General features: G+C 44.6%; 1 protein-coding gene across 5 annotated transcripts in view; it reads right to left on the reverse strand.

Annotated features, from left to right (window-relative positions):
* Positions 1–1,088: 1,088 nt before the first annotated feature.
* Positions 1,089–17,998, reverse strand: part of LOC114870480 (sodium/potassium/calcium exchanger 3-like) — an 82,053-nt gene continuing 65,143 nt past the window's right edge. For 4 of the 5 annotated variants that reach the window (XM_029175128.3, XM_029175127.3, XM_029175131.3 and 1 more), the window contains 2 exons: positions 3,191–3,256; positions 1,089–3,099 (listed from right to left, as the gene is read on the reverse strand). In XM_029175128.3, the coding sequence (XP_029030961.1) occupies positions 2,950–3,099; positions 3,191–3,256 (216 nt within the window). In that variant the 3' untranslated portion in view covers positions 1,089–2,949. Of the gene's footprint in view, positions 3,100–3,190; positions 3,257–17,998 lie in introns of those variants that run through there. The other variant, XM_055502381.1, reaches the window with a different exon arrangement.

The following is a 17,998-nucleotide window of genomic DNA, read 5'->3' on the forward strand; positions in this document are numbered from 1 at the left end:
CTCTCTAGACACTCTTAACTGCCTCACTGTCCCCTGACCTGAATACTTTCTTCTTTTTATTCAGGGTGGCTTTGATGCCACGAGTGACCCATGGCTTGTTAAGAAAGTAGTGATACGGCTTGAATCTTCTTACCTTCTCTTTGCGCAGCACCCTCTTCGGTCTTTGTTCCCTCCACAAACTTTGTTGCCTACTCTGCATCCCCTCATTTTCCTCCTTATTTCTTCCGGGAAGCTTGACGTTCCAGACAGAATCTAATATTTTTTGGCCAATCTTAGTGATATCAGTTGATCATGGGTGTAAACAAAGTTTGCGTGTTGCCGGGTCTACTCCTGCGCACCAGCTTTACGGATGAGGGAATGTATAAAGCTAAGCAAAAAAACTGAACAAAAAAACTCTCGCACAACATGATCAGAGAGAGTGCACTTTAAATACTAAGACTAGTGAAGAAAATCATACGCAATAGGTAAAAAACAAGGAAAAATACAGAAAATACAACATGGTAAGACAGAGTTATCAAAGCGAGCTGCAGCAATAGCTCGCGCCTGTGCTACTTCAGTTAAAGTAGAACCCGAACTGAAGCTGGTTCCACAGAGGAGCTTGGCAGCTAATGAGAAGAGTGCTTCAAGGACACAAAGCTAAACAATATCCAATGAACAACATGCTTTGATTCTAAGTTACTTCATTAAATAAATCTACTTGACCTAGGGTTCATGTTTATTTACACATTATTGTCTGCCATCATTAGAGTGTGGGTGTCCAATCAGTAAGCAAGAAGCATCAGATCAGGATGTGGTTAAACACACTAGTTAACTCACACTGGGCAGAACAATCAGCAGGTTAAAAAAAGCTAAGCTGTATATTTTCTGTGTCCAGTTACTGGTCTCACCGTCCTGTCCATGTTCAATTACTGGTCCCACTGTCCTGTCTGTGTTCAGTTACTGGTCCAACCGTCCTGTCTGTTGTTTAGTTACTGGTCCAACCGTTCTGTCTGTGTTTAATTACTGGTCCAACCGTTCTGTCTGTGTTCAATTACTGGTCTAACCATCCTTTCTATGTTGTATTGAACTGCACAGATATGAGACAAATCTCGACCTTAAGAAGGAAGAACTTTATTAATGCTAAGCTAAATTATATGTAAAATTAAATTAGAAACATCTGAACACAAAGTAAAGATTTTGTTGAAAAAGGTCTTGTGTGATAGGAGGCAACGCTCATAAAGAAACATCAACTGCAAACACCTTAACTTTTGATATTGTAAAGTAAATGCAACATGCAGTAGATATCTAAGTAGATAACGCCACATAAAACTATTTCCCCAAAGCATATTAACACTGATCAGAATAATTTACAATATTGAAACATTTCCATGCAAGTTTTCAAAAACAACGGCTTCATCAAAACAATGCGGATCACAAGGAACCTGGAATCTATGAAAATATATTCAACACATATGAGATATACAGATTCAGACAAAAATATAACACATTTACACAGTTATATACATATGTACATCAACAACATATCTCGTTTAAAAAACATGGTATGGACATAGCAGCACAAAATGTATGAACTAAATGGATCATATGAGTTGATTTATATACTAAGTGCTTTTTCTAGATAAATATTCCTACAAAGTAATAGTCTCTATCTACAAAAATAGCTTTTTGGCTACTGGTACACACGGGCATCAGCTAGGAGCACAGATACAAACAATTAACAAAAGAGTCAATGTTTTATAAAATCACAGAATTTAAATTCAACATTTCTTCCTAACAGGTAGACCACAAACCTACAGTAGCTGGACAAGTCTTGGTTAAGCGTTCCATCCATACAGAGATTGGCCACTAGGAGTATTTGGTTAGTGTCTTGGACTGTTCTGACTATGACACACATCCACAACAATCACTCTGATCCCGAAAATAAAGCATTTGATGACATGTTTAATTCCAACCTGCTTCATTTCATAAGGTAACTGTCCTTATAATCAGCATAGCAGTAACAGTCTCACCATATTTGTTTCAGCTGCTTCTGTCAGTACACTTCACCACATGTGCCTTTGGAAGAGTTTGTACTTCAGAATATGAACAGCGCTTTGGTGTCCATGAATAACACCATCTGAAGTGTATTTGTTACCTTTATAGAAGAAATGTCATGAACTGAATGAGTAGGAAACACTGTGCGCTACAGTAGGAACGCTGTTCATGAAAAACATTGATAATGCCCAGGAGACAATCACTTGTATATGCATTTACAGTATATAAATGTTCTCATCAACAAACAAACACATTTTAAAATAGAAGAAGAAATAGAAATGCACACAGTGGCAGTAGAAGTAGTCCCAGGGTCATGGTGTAAACTGTGCTCACTTGCATAACCGAGATGTCCAAAGCCAATTAAGTCGGCTTTGTGAAAACAACTAGACAAGTCTTTGTTGTTCGCACCAACACAGCACTTTGCTACCCCTTCCCAAGTATTTACAGAATTGCTTTTAATGTTATTATTATTATTCTCAATGACCAACCTTCCCGTTCGGAAAGGTTAGCAGCTAGAAAATATTGATCACACCTAAATACAAGATGAATATTCGTCACACATCGGAAGTGAGCAATGAGCAGGCTGTACTCAGTCCTTCATGTGTGAAGGCAAGTACTAACTCCTAAAATCAATTCAATATTGTAGTTATGACTAAACAGAGCTGCTAAATATTGCACTCATAGAAGAATCTAAAGAACTCAACTGAGTGGAATTTATTCAGAAAAACTGTGTGAATTAGACCTGTGATAAATTGCTTTTACTTAGCGTTGAACTCCACCATATATTCACTTCTTCCACTTTTCTGGCAAACACAACTTCTAGTGTGCGTGTGTGTGTGTGTGTGTGTGTGTGTGTGTGTGTGTGTGTGTGTTTGTGTGTGTGTGTGTGCGTGTGTGCATGTGTGTGTTTGCAGATCAGTCATTCTGACAAGTTGGCAAGTTAACAAAAGTGAAGATGTTGTACTCAATGAGGCAGGAGAAACAAAGGAAGACGGAATAGAGGAGGAGACACATGAAACCCAGGTGTTTGTCCAGTGTCCATTTGTTGAGGTGGACTCCTAGCACCTGCAGCGACAGATCAACAGGGAAGACAGTGTGAGGAGGAGGCAGAAGGTTTCCTGCTTACGGATCTTGTGCTAAGTGGTTGTATACTCACTGTCATGAATACGGACGCTAACAGAAGCCCCACAGAGAAGATCAGGCCTTTGCTGTTTAGCTTAATCTGCAAGACGATCACGTGAGACATTGATAATTATTCTAAAAATACACATTGCCTTTATCTTTCATTACAGTTCTCACTAAATCTTAACTAAAATATACAGGCACAAAAACAAAAGTGGGTTTTAAAAATAATAATAATGGTAATACATTTTTATAATGAGAGGACAGATGAGTGTTTGCTGCCTTGACCTGAAACGTTCCCTGTAAGACATGTTCTGAAACTGTGGCCACGCCCATTCTGATGTCACTTCCCAGGTTCTATTCTGCTTTTCCCATGTGGGGGACTCATCACTAACTCATGTTAGATCTAGGTTGTCTGTTCCTATTTATAGCAATATTCTGAGCTCTAGCTTTGGTATTTGAGCTCCTGCATTAAGCAGTGACTTTAATTTCTATTTATTCTATTATAACCCGGAGCAGGTGTAACTGATTATATGTTCATTTTGTCTCGTCTGCTTTTCCTACTGTAATTTTTTGATCTAAGGAGCCATTTTCTTTCCTTTCTTCTTTTATCCTTAGACGTCAGACTCGTCATATTTACACGCAGTCTGTAATGAGTTTAGTCTGTCTGATTTCTCAGTCTGCTCTGTTGTAATCTGGTTAGTTAATTTGTTGTAATTTCCCTAATTAGTCTCTGCTCTAAGCAGTGGTTTAAATGTTTTGTTACTTACCTCTTAGTGCATTCATAGATTAATGGAGACTTTTTTCTTTTGTACTAACTTATACTCACATGTAATTAAACTTAATTAATTGAACTGTATATTTAGTGTGATAGCTGGCAACAGTGCTCACACTATTGTTATCTTCACTCTTTATCACAGCTTCCAGCCTTTACTGTATTGTTTTTCTAATCTTTATTATAGGTCTTCCGTCCTCATCTAACTAGTCCCGCATCCTTTAAGCTACAGAAACCATTCAAATATCAAAACGTGCAGCTTTTTAAGACGTTGTGGGCTGTTATTTTTCTCATTCATATGTTTATTTATTTATTTTTTTTAAAGTTATTAAGCTTTTTTCAACTATTTTTCCCCATTGAAATGAATGTAAACAACCTTTCAAATCCTCATCAGCTTCGTCTTTGTTCAGCTCTAATTACAGTGGTAGCGATTCAAAGTAACTAACGTTTTTACTGCTACTAAAGATTTTTAATCCTGCAGCCGGCTGAAAAAAATCAGGACACTAGTCTCGTTTTAACCACCAGGTGGCGCAGCGTTGATTAGAAGCCTCCAAAGCACTACAGCGTAACTGAGGTCCGACTGTTTATTTCTACCTGTAACACAACTATTTTATTATTAAGTTTTTACTATTAAGTATCTGTTAATAGTGGGGAGTATGAAGGGCAACAACTTGTTGATGGCTTAGCTATTTTCTGTTCCCTGCAAAGTTTCTGTGTGGTTTAAAACAGGCAGCGCCACAGCAGCAACACGTTCTTGTTTTCATTCTCCTCAGCTTTTTCGTGTCTTTAAATAGAAGGTGTCTCTTAAGAATATGTACACACCCACCGCTCTAACATCTGATACAACATGTTGACTTCACATAATACCATGATTATGCTTCGCGGTTTAATTAATTAAATTTGAATGCGCAAGTAAAGACGTAGAGCGCAGTCCATCTGCGACTAAAGCCGCTTATTTAGGTTTTAAACTTCCACAACTTGTTAATGAATGTTTTCCAATAGTCGTAGATTTTACGTAAATAACTGTAATAATCATAGGAATTTGTTTTACAGCAGTTGTCGATCGTAACTTTGACAGGACGCCAAAAATCAGCAGATCTACAGCGACGCATTACAGCAACATGTTTGTTCCTACGCGTTTACTCTGTGTCTGCAGAACTGCAGTTTGACTTGTTTTGACTGTGCGTGTCATTGTAACTCAGTGGCTGAGATCACTTGATCGGCCCATGTACGTTTCAACATTTTCATTTCCCATCTGTCCATCCAGCCACTTTCACCGGCGTTTTCGTTTCTCTTCCAAACAGGATTTTAATCAAAGCACCGCCTTACAAACCAATAAACCAGGCAAAAATATTAGTTTTTTACAAAAAGACACAGAATTGGAGTTAATGTTTTTATTGTTTAGAGACAAACAAAAGTTGGTCTCTCGTTACCTCTGCTTATAATTTGGTGGAGACATCAAACTCTTACACAAACACGTGACGTGTTTCGGAGTCATGTGTCCAGACAGAGAGTGACCAATACACAAATGTATGGATGTGCAAATGCAGGCTACGAGAGGAACGGAGGAGTGGTGCACTAAATGTAGCGAGAATTTGTTTTGACTGTGCGTGTCATTGTAACTGAATAAGTGGCTGATGTGACTTATTCGGCCTGTGTACGTTTCAAAACTTTGATTTCCCATCCGTCCATCCATCCGCCTTCACCGGCTTCTCCTTTCTCTTGCTATAGGCGGCAAACAGATTTGAATAAAAGCACCGCCTTACAAACCAATAAACCTAGCAAAAATATGTTTAAACAAAAACACACGGAATTGGATTTAAAACTGTTTTTTCGATTAGAGAAAGTTACCGGTGGCCGACCCCTGGTCTAGATCATCCTCTTTTAAATTGTAGTAGTGTAACCTTAGTTAGTATTCCTTTTTAATTTTTTATTTTATGTTTGGGAAACGTGGCATTTCGGCTACTGTGATTTTATTTGTAATTAACATTAGTTCCTACCTGCCCTTGTTGATGGGGGACAGGAAAAAGGTGACGCTGGTTGCGTAAAAAAAAGTGTAGATGTGCCGTACTGTCTTGCCGTGTGGTGTGTGTGTAGCCCGTAACAACAGTGAGAAATCAGCGTTACAGTAGCTTACAGTAGCTTGTCTGCCACAAATCAAACGCTGCACGCACCGTTCAGCTTCTTATTTTTGGTTTTAAACTGCCGTAATTTGCTATAACTAAGTACATAACTATACTAAATATTATAACGTGACCAGCGGTTCATGGTCTTGGTGATCCATGCACTAAGTAATACAACGTTGTCATCTCGTGATCACATGATGATGATGAGACGCTGTTTTTCCAATAATTAAAATTAAAAAACTGCTTGCACTCAGCCTCGAACAAAAAATTTTGCAGCCATGCATCTTAACCACTAAGCCACCCAAGACCTGATAATTGATTGTTTTATAAGAGGCTATATGACATAAACAACTACGATGTTTTAGGACCAAAAGTGGGAGTCAATCGCCACCTACAGGCCAAAAGGACATAACATACTCTTCCTGCAGTGCAAACTGGGTGCCGACGCGGCAGATTTGGGTCCCAAACGCGGTGGGGGTAGACACTTTTACCGGCTGCCTCTGTACTTCTACATACTTTAAGCTACAGACACCATTTGAACTACAAAATAATCTTCAACTATTAATCTATTGTTCAGTTTTTTAATATCTTTAATACTTTGAGTTATGGTAGTTTAAGCATATGGTGGTTTTTGCCGAATTCTCAGCTTTTCCATTAGTGTGTATTGCGTGAGCCAGAGTGCGTCATGTCACAGCTGGTGTGAGAGGACATGTTTTTTTTAAGAAAGAATTTTTCTCTTTAACTCGTTACTACAGTCACAGTTTTCACTTGTTCGTAGTCATACTTATCTTCTTTCTAATGATGTGGCTGGCTAATCCCTCAGACTTATACTTTAGTCTGTAGCAGTCTCAAAGAACAGAGAGTTCCAGAAATCCTGCCATAGACTCCAATGCATTTACCCATAAGACTTCTGTGAAGAATGAAAGAGGATTGGAACTTTTAAATCGTGACTGTGGCCACAATTTTCACTCCTCAGACATAAACTCATACCAGTTGCTCATTGAAGCCTTGGGGTTATTTTTGTGATAACCCTTATGGTTTTGCTAACAACAAGCCTGTTAAGCAGGGGTGGAAATCAGCTTCACTAGAGCTCATTGAGCTGAACTGTGGAGTTTCCTGCCTTTGGAGAGCTATCTCCATGACAACGACACAGCTGCAGTCGATCAGAGATTGAGCTGCAGGTGTACACATTCAGCTTTTTTATACTACCTGATCTTTGTTACATAGGTATATTTATCTATACTTGTATTGTTTCAACCACTTTCAGCTATTTAAAAAACATTTTTAGCTTTTTTTAAGGAATGATTTATAGTGCAATGCTTTGTGCACCATAACAGAAACTGGTGTAAATAGGAGTGACCCTTGAAATGATTGGTGGATGACTTTTGCATTAGACTTTTAAATCTTTAATATTTAAATCAGAGTTGCACCTTGAAATCTGTTATAAACCTCAGGTTTTTATTAAAAAATATTTTAAGGAATTTTAGCTTTGTCTTTTTACTTAACTCTAGCATGCCCAGGTTTTTCTTCCCCCCCTCAAAAACTGAGAGGGCAGTCAATTGTCAGCGAAGGTATACCTGACATCCTAACTCAGGTGTGAACGGCTCCTTTTGTTACGTAAAGGGACCACCAGCTGGGAGCTGTGGTGGGAGGAGCGGACCAATGTCAACAAAACGTGTGTGAACTTTTTTTCACTTTGCCATCTTAGAGAGACAACAACACACCTGAGGTGTTTTCTTTTGGGAGATTTGTTGATTAAAAAAACATTTTACAAAAATGCAAATAATAAAAAGCATGTGACACAACCAAAAACATGTACTAAAAAACTGAATCTGTGAGGAAAGCATGCCAACAGAAAACCCCGGAAGCAGCGGATGAGTAAATAACAAATAATACCAAGTGAGTAACAAATAATAATACACAGAGAGTAAGTAGGTTTCAATCACTTACTACTCTTATTCTTTCTTCTGAATTATAGCTGGAGGCAGGGGATCAAACCACAAACCTTTGCTTTCTGAGACTGGCACTCTACCTACTGAGCTACTTGGCTAACAACAGCCGTGTCAAAGGATATGACGTGGCAGTCCTAGGATTGTAGCTCCTAAAATTGAACTCACCTTTTATTGTAATTTACACTTTTTTTGCATATTTATTAATAAATAAAAATTAAGATAAATTAAGTTATATGCTTAATGTATCGCCAATCTATAGCTTTCTTATTATTTTCAGTTTTTCAAATAGTATGTATAGTGCTGCTCTGAGTAGGCCCCTCAGCATCTAGTGTGGCAGAGTTGTTAAGCAGCTTAACTTTGACTCTGGAAATCCTGGTTCAATCCTTGATTGGAACAATGATTTAAAGGACTGTAATAATATCTAAAAGTAATTATTCTTTTTATTTACATCAAACGACTTTTGCTTTTTTATGCACATTTAGCTCTACATCTTTTGCTTTGCAGATCCAAACAGCTATACATTCATTTCATCAGCTAGTTTCAGTAATGCTTCAACTGAGTAATTACAAATAGGTAATTAAAATATTTTACAGTATAATAAATACCTACACTCCCTCAAATTCTTTACACAATAAAAGCACTCCAATTGGATTAGATTTATTAGAAAGGCTTCTGCTTTTGACTGGATAGTTGACTGACACTATTTCAATTTTAGCAATTGAGCACAAACATCCTCCAAATCCTTTCAATATTAAACAAATACAGAGATTGATTTATTTTTCTTAGTTATCTTTTATGCTTTTGAAAATATAAAGCTTTTTATTTCACTATTGAAATGCACTGAATTTTCATCGCTCTGTATGTATTATGGTGTTCATTGGGCCACTCAGTAAAGTACCACCAGTAGGAATTATGGCTTAGTGGTGAAGGTGCGTGTGTCAGGTTCAGCAGCGCTGTTGGCGCCCCGTTGCGATCACCGGTCTGCGTTCTGGTGACTGCGCCGGTTTGCCCCGGCCCACCGCCAGATCTCACACCAGCCGCTTGAGGTCTGCGACAGAGGCCTACTGCCTGGCGGCGCAGCGGGCCAGGTCCCGCAGAGCGGTATTGGTCCAACTCTCGAGTTCTTTGATCCGCTGCTCCTGAGCCTGGAGTGCGAACTGGACAGTGTCCTTTCTGACTGGGTCAGGGCAGGGTTCGATAACAGAAAGCTCAGATAACAGTACCAGAGGATCAGGCAGTTCGGCGTCAGTGGGCAGGTGAGGTTCAGCAACATGCAGGCTCGGTGACAAGACAGACCAGGACTAGGCGATCTCAGCGTCAGGTTTAGCAGGCGGTAATCGGCAACAAACAGACTCAGCCCGATGGACCAGGAAGGGTCGGATAAGCCGCATGAAAGTCACTAATGAATGCAGGGTCCAGGACGTGTCTTGCTGGGACCCACGACCACTCCTCTGGACCGTACCCCTCCTAGTCCACCAGCATCCCGCAACCCCTCCGTCGACAAGCCAGGAGAGCTCTGACTGAGTATGCTGGACCGCCATCAATGACCCTCAGAGGAGGCTGTGGAGGCACCGGAGGCACCAGTGGGCTGGTCCGGACCAGCTTGAGACGGCTGACGTGGAAGGTGGCGTGGATTTTCATGGATCTGGGTAAGGCAAGCTGAGCCTGGTAAATGATTCGGGTGACAGGGAATGGCCCAATGAACTTCTGCGCCAACTTACATGAAGCCACACGTAGGGGAAGGTCCTTAGTGGACAACCAAACCTTGTCTCCTACTTTGTATCGGGGTTTGGTCGACCGTCTCCGGTCGGCTGCCCCCTTCTTCCCTGCCTGGGACCACAGCATGATCTGCTGTGCCTGCTGACAGATCCTCTGACAGCGTATAATGAGCGCGTGTGCTGACGGAACCCGGATCTCCTTGTCTAAAGCCGGGAACAGAGGAGGCTGAAACCCGTAGGCACACTGGAATGGCGTTAGCCCTGTGGATAAACACGGGAGGGTATTGTGGGCATACTCCACCCACACCAACTGCTTGGACCAGGTGGAGGGGTTCTTGGAGGCAAGGATCCGGAGTCCCGTCTCCAGCTCCTGGTTAGACTATGGATGGTACTCATTACATTAAGATGACTCCTGCTCCCAACAGCATGCAGAACTCATGCCAGAACATGTGCTCCAGCACCGCTTGGGCAGTCTGCTTGGCGTTGGGGAGCTTGGTCAGGGGTATGACGTGTGCCATCCACGAGAACCGGTCCACCATCAGCATCACCGTGTGCCCCTGTGAAGGCGGCAGACCGATCATGAAGTCCAAGGCGACGTGAGACCATGGCCTGTGTGACACCGGAAGTGGGTGCAGCAGGCCCGCTGGGCGCGTAGTTGGTGTCTTGTGCGTGGCACAGTGGGGACATGTGGGCATATATTTCCTGACGTTCCTCTGGAACCCCGGCCAACAGAACAGGCTTCCCACCACGAATGCCGTGCAGCTCCCTCCAGGGTGGCCACTGATCCGGCAGGTGTGCACCCAGTGTATGACGTTCCCCCTTAACGCTGGGGGAACAAACAGTCTGTTAGGAGGACAAAATTGTGGTACTGGCCTGTTCCGGATGGCGGCCTTGACTCCCACGTCACCGACCCAACCACACAGTCTGCCGACAGGATGGTGGCAGGTTCTGCCTCCTCCATCCCCGTCTCGTGGAACCGAGATTGTTACACGCGAGGATCAAACTAGACTTGGAACAGCATACTACTGTTGCAACCAAGGGTCAAACAGGACTGAACCGTATTTTAAAACACACTTACCATGAGTGGGAAACAGGCTACAAAGGCCTACAAACCGTACTGAGAGGGAAGACCCAAATGCAACGACCCACAGACAGGACTAACGATAAATGGTTTAATAACATACAGAAAGGACAATACAAACTAAGGTCACTGCGTATGCAGGCTGGGGCAGAAATATGACTGCAAACTAACACATACAACTCACTGAGTAACAAAAGATCACTACTGAACAGGAAACTAAATACTACTAAGAACACAGAACAAGCCAGCAACAAAACATACCCCGAACTAACACACAAAACTGGACAGAGAGCAATATGACACAACGACATGTAACATGTAATGCATCAAACACAAAGACAAACAAAGACTAGACAAACCTTGAACAGGGACAGGACTGGACCACAAGACAGAAACAACGTCAAACAACAACCTCCATGTAACACCTATGGACAACAAGGGATACGGATAGGAATAACAATAGGAATAGGCATAGGAATAACGAACCAACAAAGACTGTACCCAAACCAGAAACTTAAATACTTACTAAAACAGGTGACTCTAATTAACCTAATAACAGGACATGACCCGACAGGAAATGAAAAAACAAAGAACCAAACAAGAGGGCCTTAATGCCACGTGAGCCAGAGTGCCCTCTGGCGGTCTGGAAGCGGGCTCACAACAGAGATAAGGTATCTGACTTGGTGTTCTTGGAACCTGGGCGGTAAGACAAATGGAAATTGAACCGGGCAAAGAACACGGTTCCCGTGGTGGAGCGTCACCATAGGCAATGAACAGGCGGAGGCATTACACACACTCGCTTGGCTCACCATTAGCCTCTGGTCTAATGATGAGCCTGGTCTTTTAGCGCGCATTTAGAAGCCAAATGACCTGACTGACCGCAATAGAGGCACAGCCCGAGGATGCGACATCAGCATTTCTCGGCCGAGGTGAGGTGTGCGCGTCCCAGCTGCATTGGCTCCTCGGCTGACAGGTATGCTCCCGGTGACGTGGTGACGGCCACAGCAACCTCCGGCCTCCGCGCAGCTCGCTCCTCCTGGCTGAACTCACCCTGACCGCCCGTCCATGGTCGGAGCTCCTCTGTCTTCGCACGCTGCTTCTGCTCGCTGTTCCACAACTGGCGGTCAATCCAGATGGCCATTTCAATTAGCGAGTCCAGCTCCTGTGTCAGATCCCGAGCCGCCGAACAGTCCTGCGATCGCCGGTCTGGGTTCTGGTGACTGCGCCGGTTTGCCCCGGCCCACCGCTAGATCTCGCACCAGCCGCTTGAGGTCTGCGACAGAGGCCTCCTGCCTGGCGGCGCAGTGGGCCAGGTCCTGCAGAGCGGCGTCAGTCCAACTCTCGAGTTTTTTGATCCGCTGCTCCTGAGCCTGGAGTGCGGACTGCACAGTGTCCTTTCTGGCTGGGTCCATAGCGGGCCAGATTCTTCTGTCAGGTTCAGCAGCTGTCTTGATAAAGTGGACCCACATGCAGGGCACAGAGTTCAAATGGGTTAAGTAAAACAGTCTTTATTGTGCAGGTTACAGAGCAGCTGGATGAAGGTCTCCAGCACAATCCTCTGACGAGGGACAGACTGATAGCGGTGGTAAGACAGGCAGGGTTCGAAAACAGAAAGCTCAGATAACGGAACCAGAGGATCAGGCAGTTTGGCGTCAGTGGGCGGGCGAGGTTCAGCAACATGCAGACTCAACGACAATACAGACAAGGACAAGGCAAAGCCAAGGACATACTCGGAACAGGACCGCTATCAAGACTAGGATAAAACGAATGCTGGAATGCGGAATAAATCAACGACAATCTGGCAGAGGATACAGGTGAGTACTGGTGGTTATATACTGGCGTGATTACTAATTACAGACAGGTGGAGTGATGTGGACTGGAAGTGAAACTGGCAGCAGATATGGACTAAGTAAGAACGGAAATACCAAAATAAAACCAGGAAACCCAAAACCTGACAGCGTGACTTAATACTCTGAAAATGAGGGTTCAAATCTGACTCCGGGCTATTCTTCCAAATAGATATTTCTTACTTTTTATGTAAATTTAGCAGTACTTTCAATGTTTGAACCACATTCACTAGGTTTTACTATTTTTTGAGAAAGATTAGGCTTTTAGTATATATTACGCAGCTCAGAGTGCTGAGGAAAGCTGCTATTGCGGCTGAGTGGTTATGGATGATTGACTCTGAATTTATACGCCATGGTTCCGTCCCTGCATGGGTTGTATCTTTCATCAAGTACCAAATAAAAGGTTTACAGAATGAGGAGCATGTATGAAAAACTACCAAATCTTTGTTTTGAAATTCAACTGTTTCTGCTTTGTTTATGCACATTCAGCTCTGTTTAAACCAGCTATTCACATATATTAACCTATACATTCAGTTCATCAGCTCCTTTGAGCAATTTACTGTGCATTCAACTGCAGGATTTAAGATAGTCTGTGCAGGTAAACAGACATGGGAAAAAGCCTCTTTTGGGGCGCTCTCTTAGTAGAAAGCAAATCCCGTTTATTTATGTTCAACTCATCAGCTTGTTTCAGTAATGTTTCAACTGATTAATTACAAATAGTTAATTGGATTTAATATAGCAATATTTCTGCTTTCAACTGGTTTGTTATAAGTAGTTCATGACACTATATTACATTTTATTAATTAGGCACACGAACTTCCTGCACATCCTTTCTAAATAAAAGCAAACTTTTAAATTATTGCAACCTTCAGCTTTTTGTTTGTTAAGCATATACACGCTGTCCAAGTCATTTCAAAATAAATGCACCAATCTATATATTTAGACTTAATAGCACTATATTTGCTGTTTATTAGGTAATTCTGTTAAGTTAATAAGACTAATTTAAAGATTGGGTCTTAAGCATACGCACACCTCCTCAAAATCCTAAAAAGCACCAGTTTAAAAAAGCACCAGTCCAAATATTTAGCTTTCATAGCACCATTTCCACCTTTGAAAGGTTAACTGAGACTAGGTAATAAGACTATATTTGACTACGATCTGGCCAGACATGGACCCAGCCAGCGTTGAGACCCTCCGTGCAGCGCTCCTCGCTCAGGGACAGCGGCTCAGCGAGCAGGAGGAGAGGACAAACGAGGCGTTGCAGAAGCTGGCGGACTGCGCTCTGCGACAAGAGGAGACGGTGGCAGGACTGGCGGAGGCAGTGAGCCGGCTGGTTCAAGGCAACCCGGCAGACAAGAAGCCGATCCAGGTGCCCGCAGCGGCCACTGGGACTAGCGCGATCGCTTCAGCACCCATGTCTGTCATCCCGGCTCCCGACGCTCGTTTGGGAGCACCCACACGCTTCTCGGGTGAGTCCGGCGATTGCCGAGCATACGTTACGCAATGCGAGATTCACTTCGAGCTGCACTCACCTGCTTTACCCACGGAAAGATCACGCGTGGCGTAGGCCATTTCTCATCTGACTGGCGAGGCAGAAGCGTGGGCAACAGCAGAGTGGCAGAACAACTCCCCCTGCGTGGCCACATTCACCTCCTTTTCGGAAGCACTGAAACAGATCTTTCAGGAAATCATTCCGGGGCGCGAGGCTGCGCAAAGGTTGGTGAACATCCGCCAGGGGAGGAGAACGACGGCCAAGTACGCCATAGAATTCCGGACGCTGGCAGCGGAGGCTGGTTGGGACGCCACCGCGCTCGGAGACGTTTTTATTCGCGGACTGTCACGTCGGGTAAAGGACTGCCTGGACAGCCGCGAGCTTCCTAGCGCTTTGGATGAACTGATCGCGCTGGCCATACGGATCGACCGACGGCTGACGACCAGTGAACGAGAACAGGAGGAGAGAACGAGGGAACCTCACTACGTTCCCGCTCAGAGTCCACGGAGGTCGTCGACAGGAACGAGTGGTCAGGCGAGTCAGAGAGAGACGGGCGAGACCCGAACTACGGAGGAGCCCATGCAGATCGGGCGCGCACGTCTCACTGAGGAGGAGAGACGCAGGCGACGCGCTCAGCAACTGTGTATGTACTGTGGGCAGGGGGGACACTACGCAGCAAGGTGTCCAGTAAAAGATCAGGCTCATCACTAGAGCGGCGGATAGCGATGAGGCGAACTATCCTCGGCGGGGCCGCCACGAGATTGTTACCTACCGTGACCTTATCCTCAAGTACCCGTTCTCTCCAGCAGGCGGTGCTAATCGACTCCGGAGCAGACGCCAGCCTGATGGACGCAGGGTTGGTGGAGCGCTTGGGCATTCATACAGCCCCCCTAGCGTCGCCAGTGGAAACGGAGGCACTGGACGGTCGCAGACTGTGGAGGGTCACGCATCACACCGCACCTGTTACCATGATGTTTGCTGATGGTCATTTTGAGAAAATCACGTTTTTAGTGGTGGAGTCCTGCTATCATCCTGTGGTTTTAGGGCACACTTGGCTGAGGCGGCACAACCCCACACTCGACTGGAGGAGTGGAGAGGGAATGGAGTACGGATTGTCGGACCTCCTGTTTCCAGTCCACGTTCGAGCCAGCAGGCCCACAGGAGGCGACGGAGCTGGAAGGAGGGGAGGAGATTGACCTCAAGGACGTCCCAGAGTGCTACCACGACCTACGAACGGTTTTTTGTAAGGTCAGAGCCACATCCCTACCACCACACAGGAAGCACGACTGTGCAATTAACTTAAGGCCCGGCACGGCACCACCCAAGGGAAGACTGTTCCACTTGTCCCCAAAGGAACGAACGGCCATGAAAGAGTATTTGGACGCAGCACTAGCCTCAGGAATCATACGGCCGTCATCGTCGCCCGCAGGAGCAGGTTTCTTCTTCGTGGGAAAGAAAGACGGTTCGCTTAGGCCATGTATCGACTACAGAGGGCTTAATGACGTCACGATACGGGATTCCTACCCCTTACCTCTACTTTCCTCGGCCTTCAAACTGCTTTCCAGTGCCACGTGTTTCACGAAATTGGACCTTCGCAATGCATACCATCTAGTGCGCATTCGCGAGGGTGATGAGTGGAAGACGGCTTTCAACACGCCCAACGGGCACTTCGAGTACCTGGTTATGCCGTTCGGCCTCACCAATGCACCGGCCGTGTTCCAGGCCTTTGTCAATGACATTCTCGAGTCCATGATTAATGATTTTGTTTTTGTGTACTTAGATGATATCCTCATCTTCTCACGCTCCAAAGAGGAGCACATCTCACATGTCCGTCAGGTGCTCAAGAGACTGTTGGAGCACAGGTTGTTTGTTAAGGCGGAGAAATGTGAGTTTCATGTGGACACCGTGGCCCTTCTCGGGTTCATTGTGTCAAAGGGTCGGATCCAGATGGACCCGGCCAAGACTCGAGCGGTAGAAGAATGGCCAGTTCCCCAGTGCCGCAGGGATGTCCAACGGTTTCTGGGGTTCGCTAACTTCTACCGCAAATTCATAAGGCGTTTTAGCAACATCGCGGCACCACTGCATAAATTAACCTCTGTTAAGTCTCCTTTCCTATGGACTCCAGACGCAGACGCCGCCTTCCAGCAGCTCAAGGAAAGCTTCATCTCAGCTCCGGTGCTACGGATGCCGGACCCCGCAGGTCAGTTTGTTGTGGAAGTGGACGCCTCCAACACGGGCGTGGGAGCCGTACTCTCGCAGCGAGACCCGACCGGAGGTAGGCTTCACCCATGCGCGTTTATGTCTAAGAAGCTGTCGCCAGCCGAGCGCAACTATAGCATTGGGGACCGAGAGTTGCTAGCCATTAAAGTGGCCCTAGAGGAGTGGAGGCATTGGCTGGAGGGGGCGGAACAGCCATTCCTCGTATACACAGATCACAAGAACTTGGAATACCTGAAGTGTTCTAATGGGCGTCGTGGAAGACGCCGTAGAGAGGGGGGTACTGTCAGAGCTGCAGTTTCACTTCCTGTTTTAGCTTAGTAGTTTCCAGTTTGCCACATCACTCTGCCTGCGCTAACTTTACTTCCGGTTTCTATTCACGCACCTGTACCCAATTCATCATTACTCCCCAGGACATTTAAGCACCACCTGTGACAGTTGTCATTCGCCAGATCGTTGATTCATTGTTCTCACGCTCCAGCATTTATCTAGTTCAGCTTATCCTGTTGTCGACCCTGTTACGTTTTCTGACCATTGCTTCTCGCCTGATCCTGACCAATCTCGTAAGTTACTCTGTTGCTGAACTCTGCTCGTTTCTGGACCTGTCTAAGCCCGCCGATTCTGTTCCTGAGATCTGAGCCCTTTCTGGTATTGACCTACGCCTGTCCTCGGACCCGATTTCGCCTAACCCCTGGGGTGTTGTTAACCTGTGTCTACCTGTGTATGACTTGGACCGTTTGTGACCTGGATTCTGTCATTAAATATTCCTTTAACTATATCCGCTGTCTACCGTGTCATCGCTGTGCATGTGGGTCCGATCTTTGCCAAAACCTGACAATATTATAGTTTAGCAATTCAGCACACACCTTCTTTAAATCATTTAAATAATAAATGCTAATAAAAAAGTGCTAATAAAAGCACTAATCCATATCTTTAGCTTTAATAGCACTATTTTTGCTTCTGACTGGTTAATTATGACCAATTAATGACAAGTTTAGTAATTAGCCACATTTTCTCACTCTTTCTTCATATCACTTCAAAATAAAAACAGTAATCCAAATCTCAAATCTCAAATATATATATATATATATATATATACCCAAGAGGTACAGCCAGATGCCCATACCTGAAGCACTCGAAACTGCCAAGCAAAGGCTGCAAGCCTTGGCCAGCCGCCTAAAGAGATACACCAGAGATAACGAAGCCAGACGAATAAACCAACACAACACAACCTGCGAAAGTGTACTCTCAATGGCAGGGTAATAACAGCGGAGCAGACCCACCAAGGCTGGAAACTGAACAGTACTGGAAAGGTATATGGGAAAGGGAGGCGTCACACAACAACGATGCACAGTGGCTGGTGGATCTGAGGGAAGACCACAGCAACCTCCCTGAACAGAACCCAGTGACTATCAAAGTGGCAGACATCCAACAAAGAGTCTCAGGCATGAAAAACTGGACAGCACCCGGCCCTGACATGATCCACGCCTCCTGGCTAAAGAAGCTCACTGCAATCCACGAGCGCCTGGCAGCACAAATGAACCAGCTGCTAAGGGATGGGACTCACCCTGAATGGCTAACCGAAGGGCGAACAATCCTGATAATGAAGGATCCCTCAAAGGGTGCAGTCCCAT

This window comes from Betta splendens, chromosome 15, assembly GCF_900634795.4.
Source record: "Betta splendens chromosome 15, fBetSpl5.4, whole genome shotgun sequence".
In the NCBI taxonomy this organism is placed as follows: Eukaryota; Metazoa; Chordata; class Actinopteri; order Anabantiformes; family Osphronemidae; genus Betta; species Betta splendens.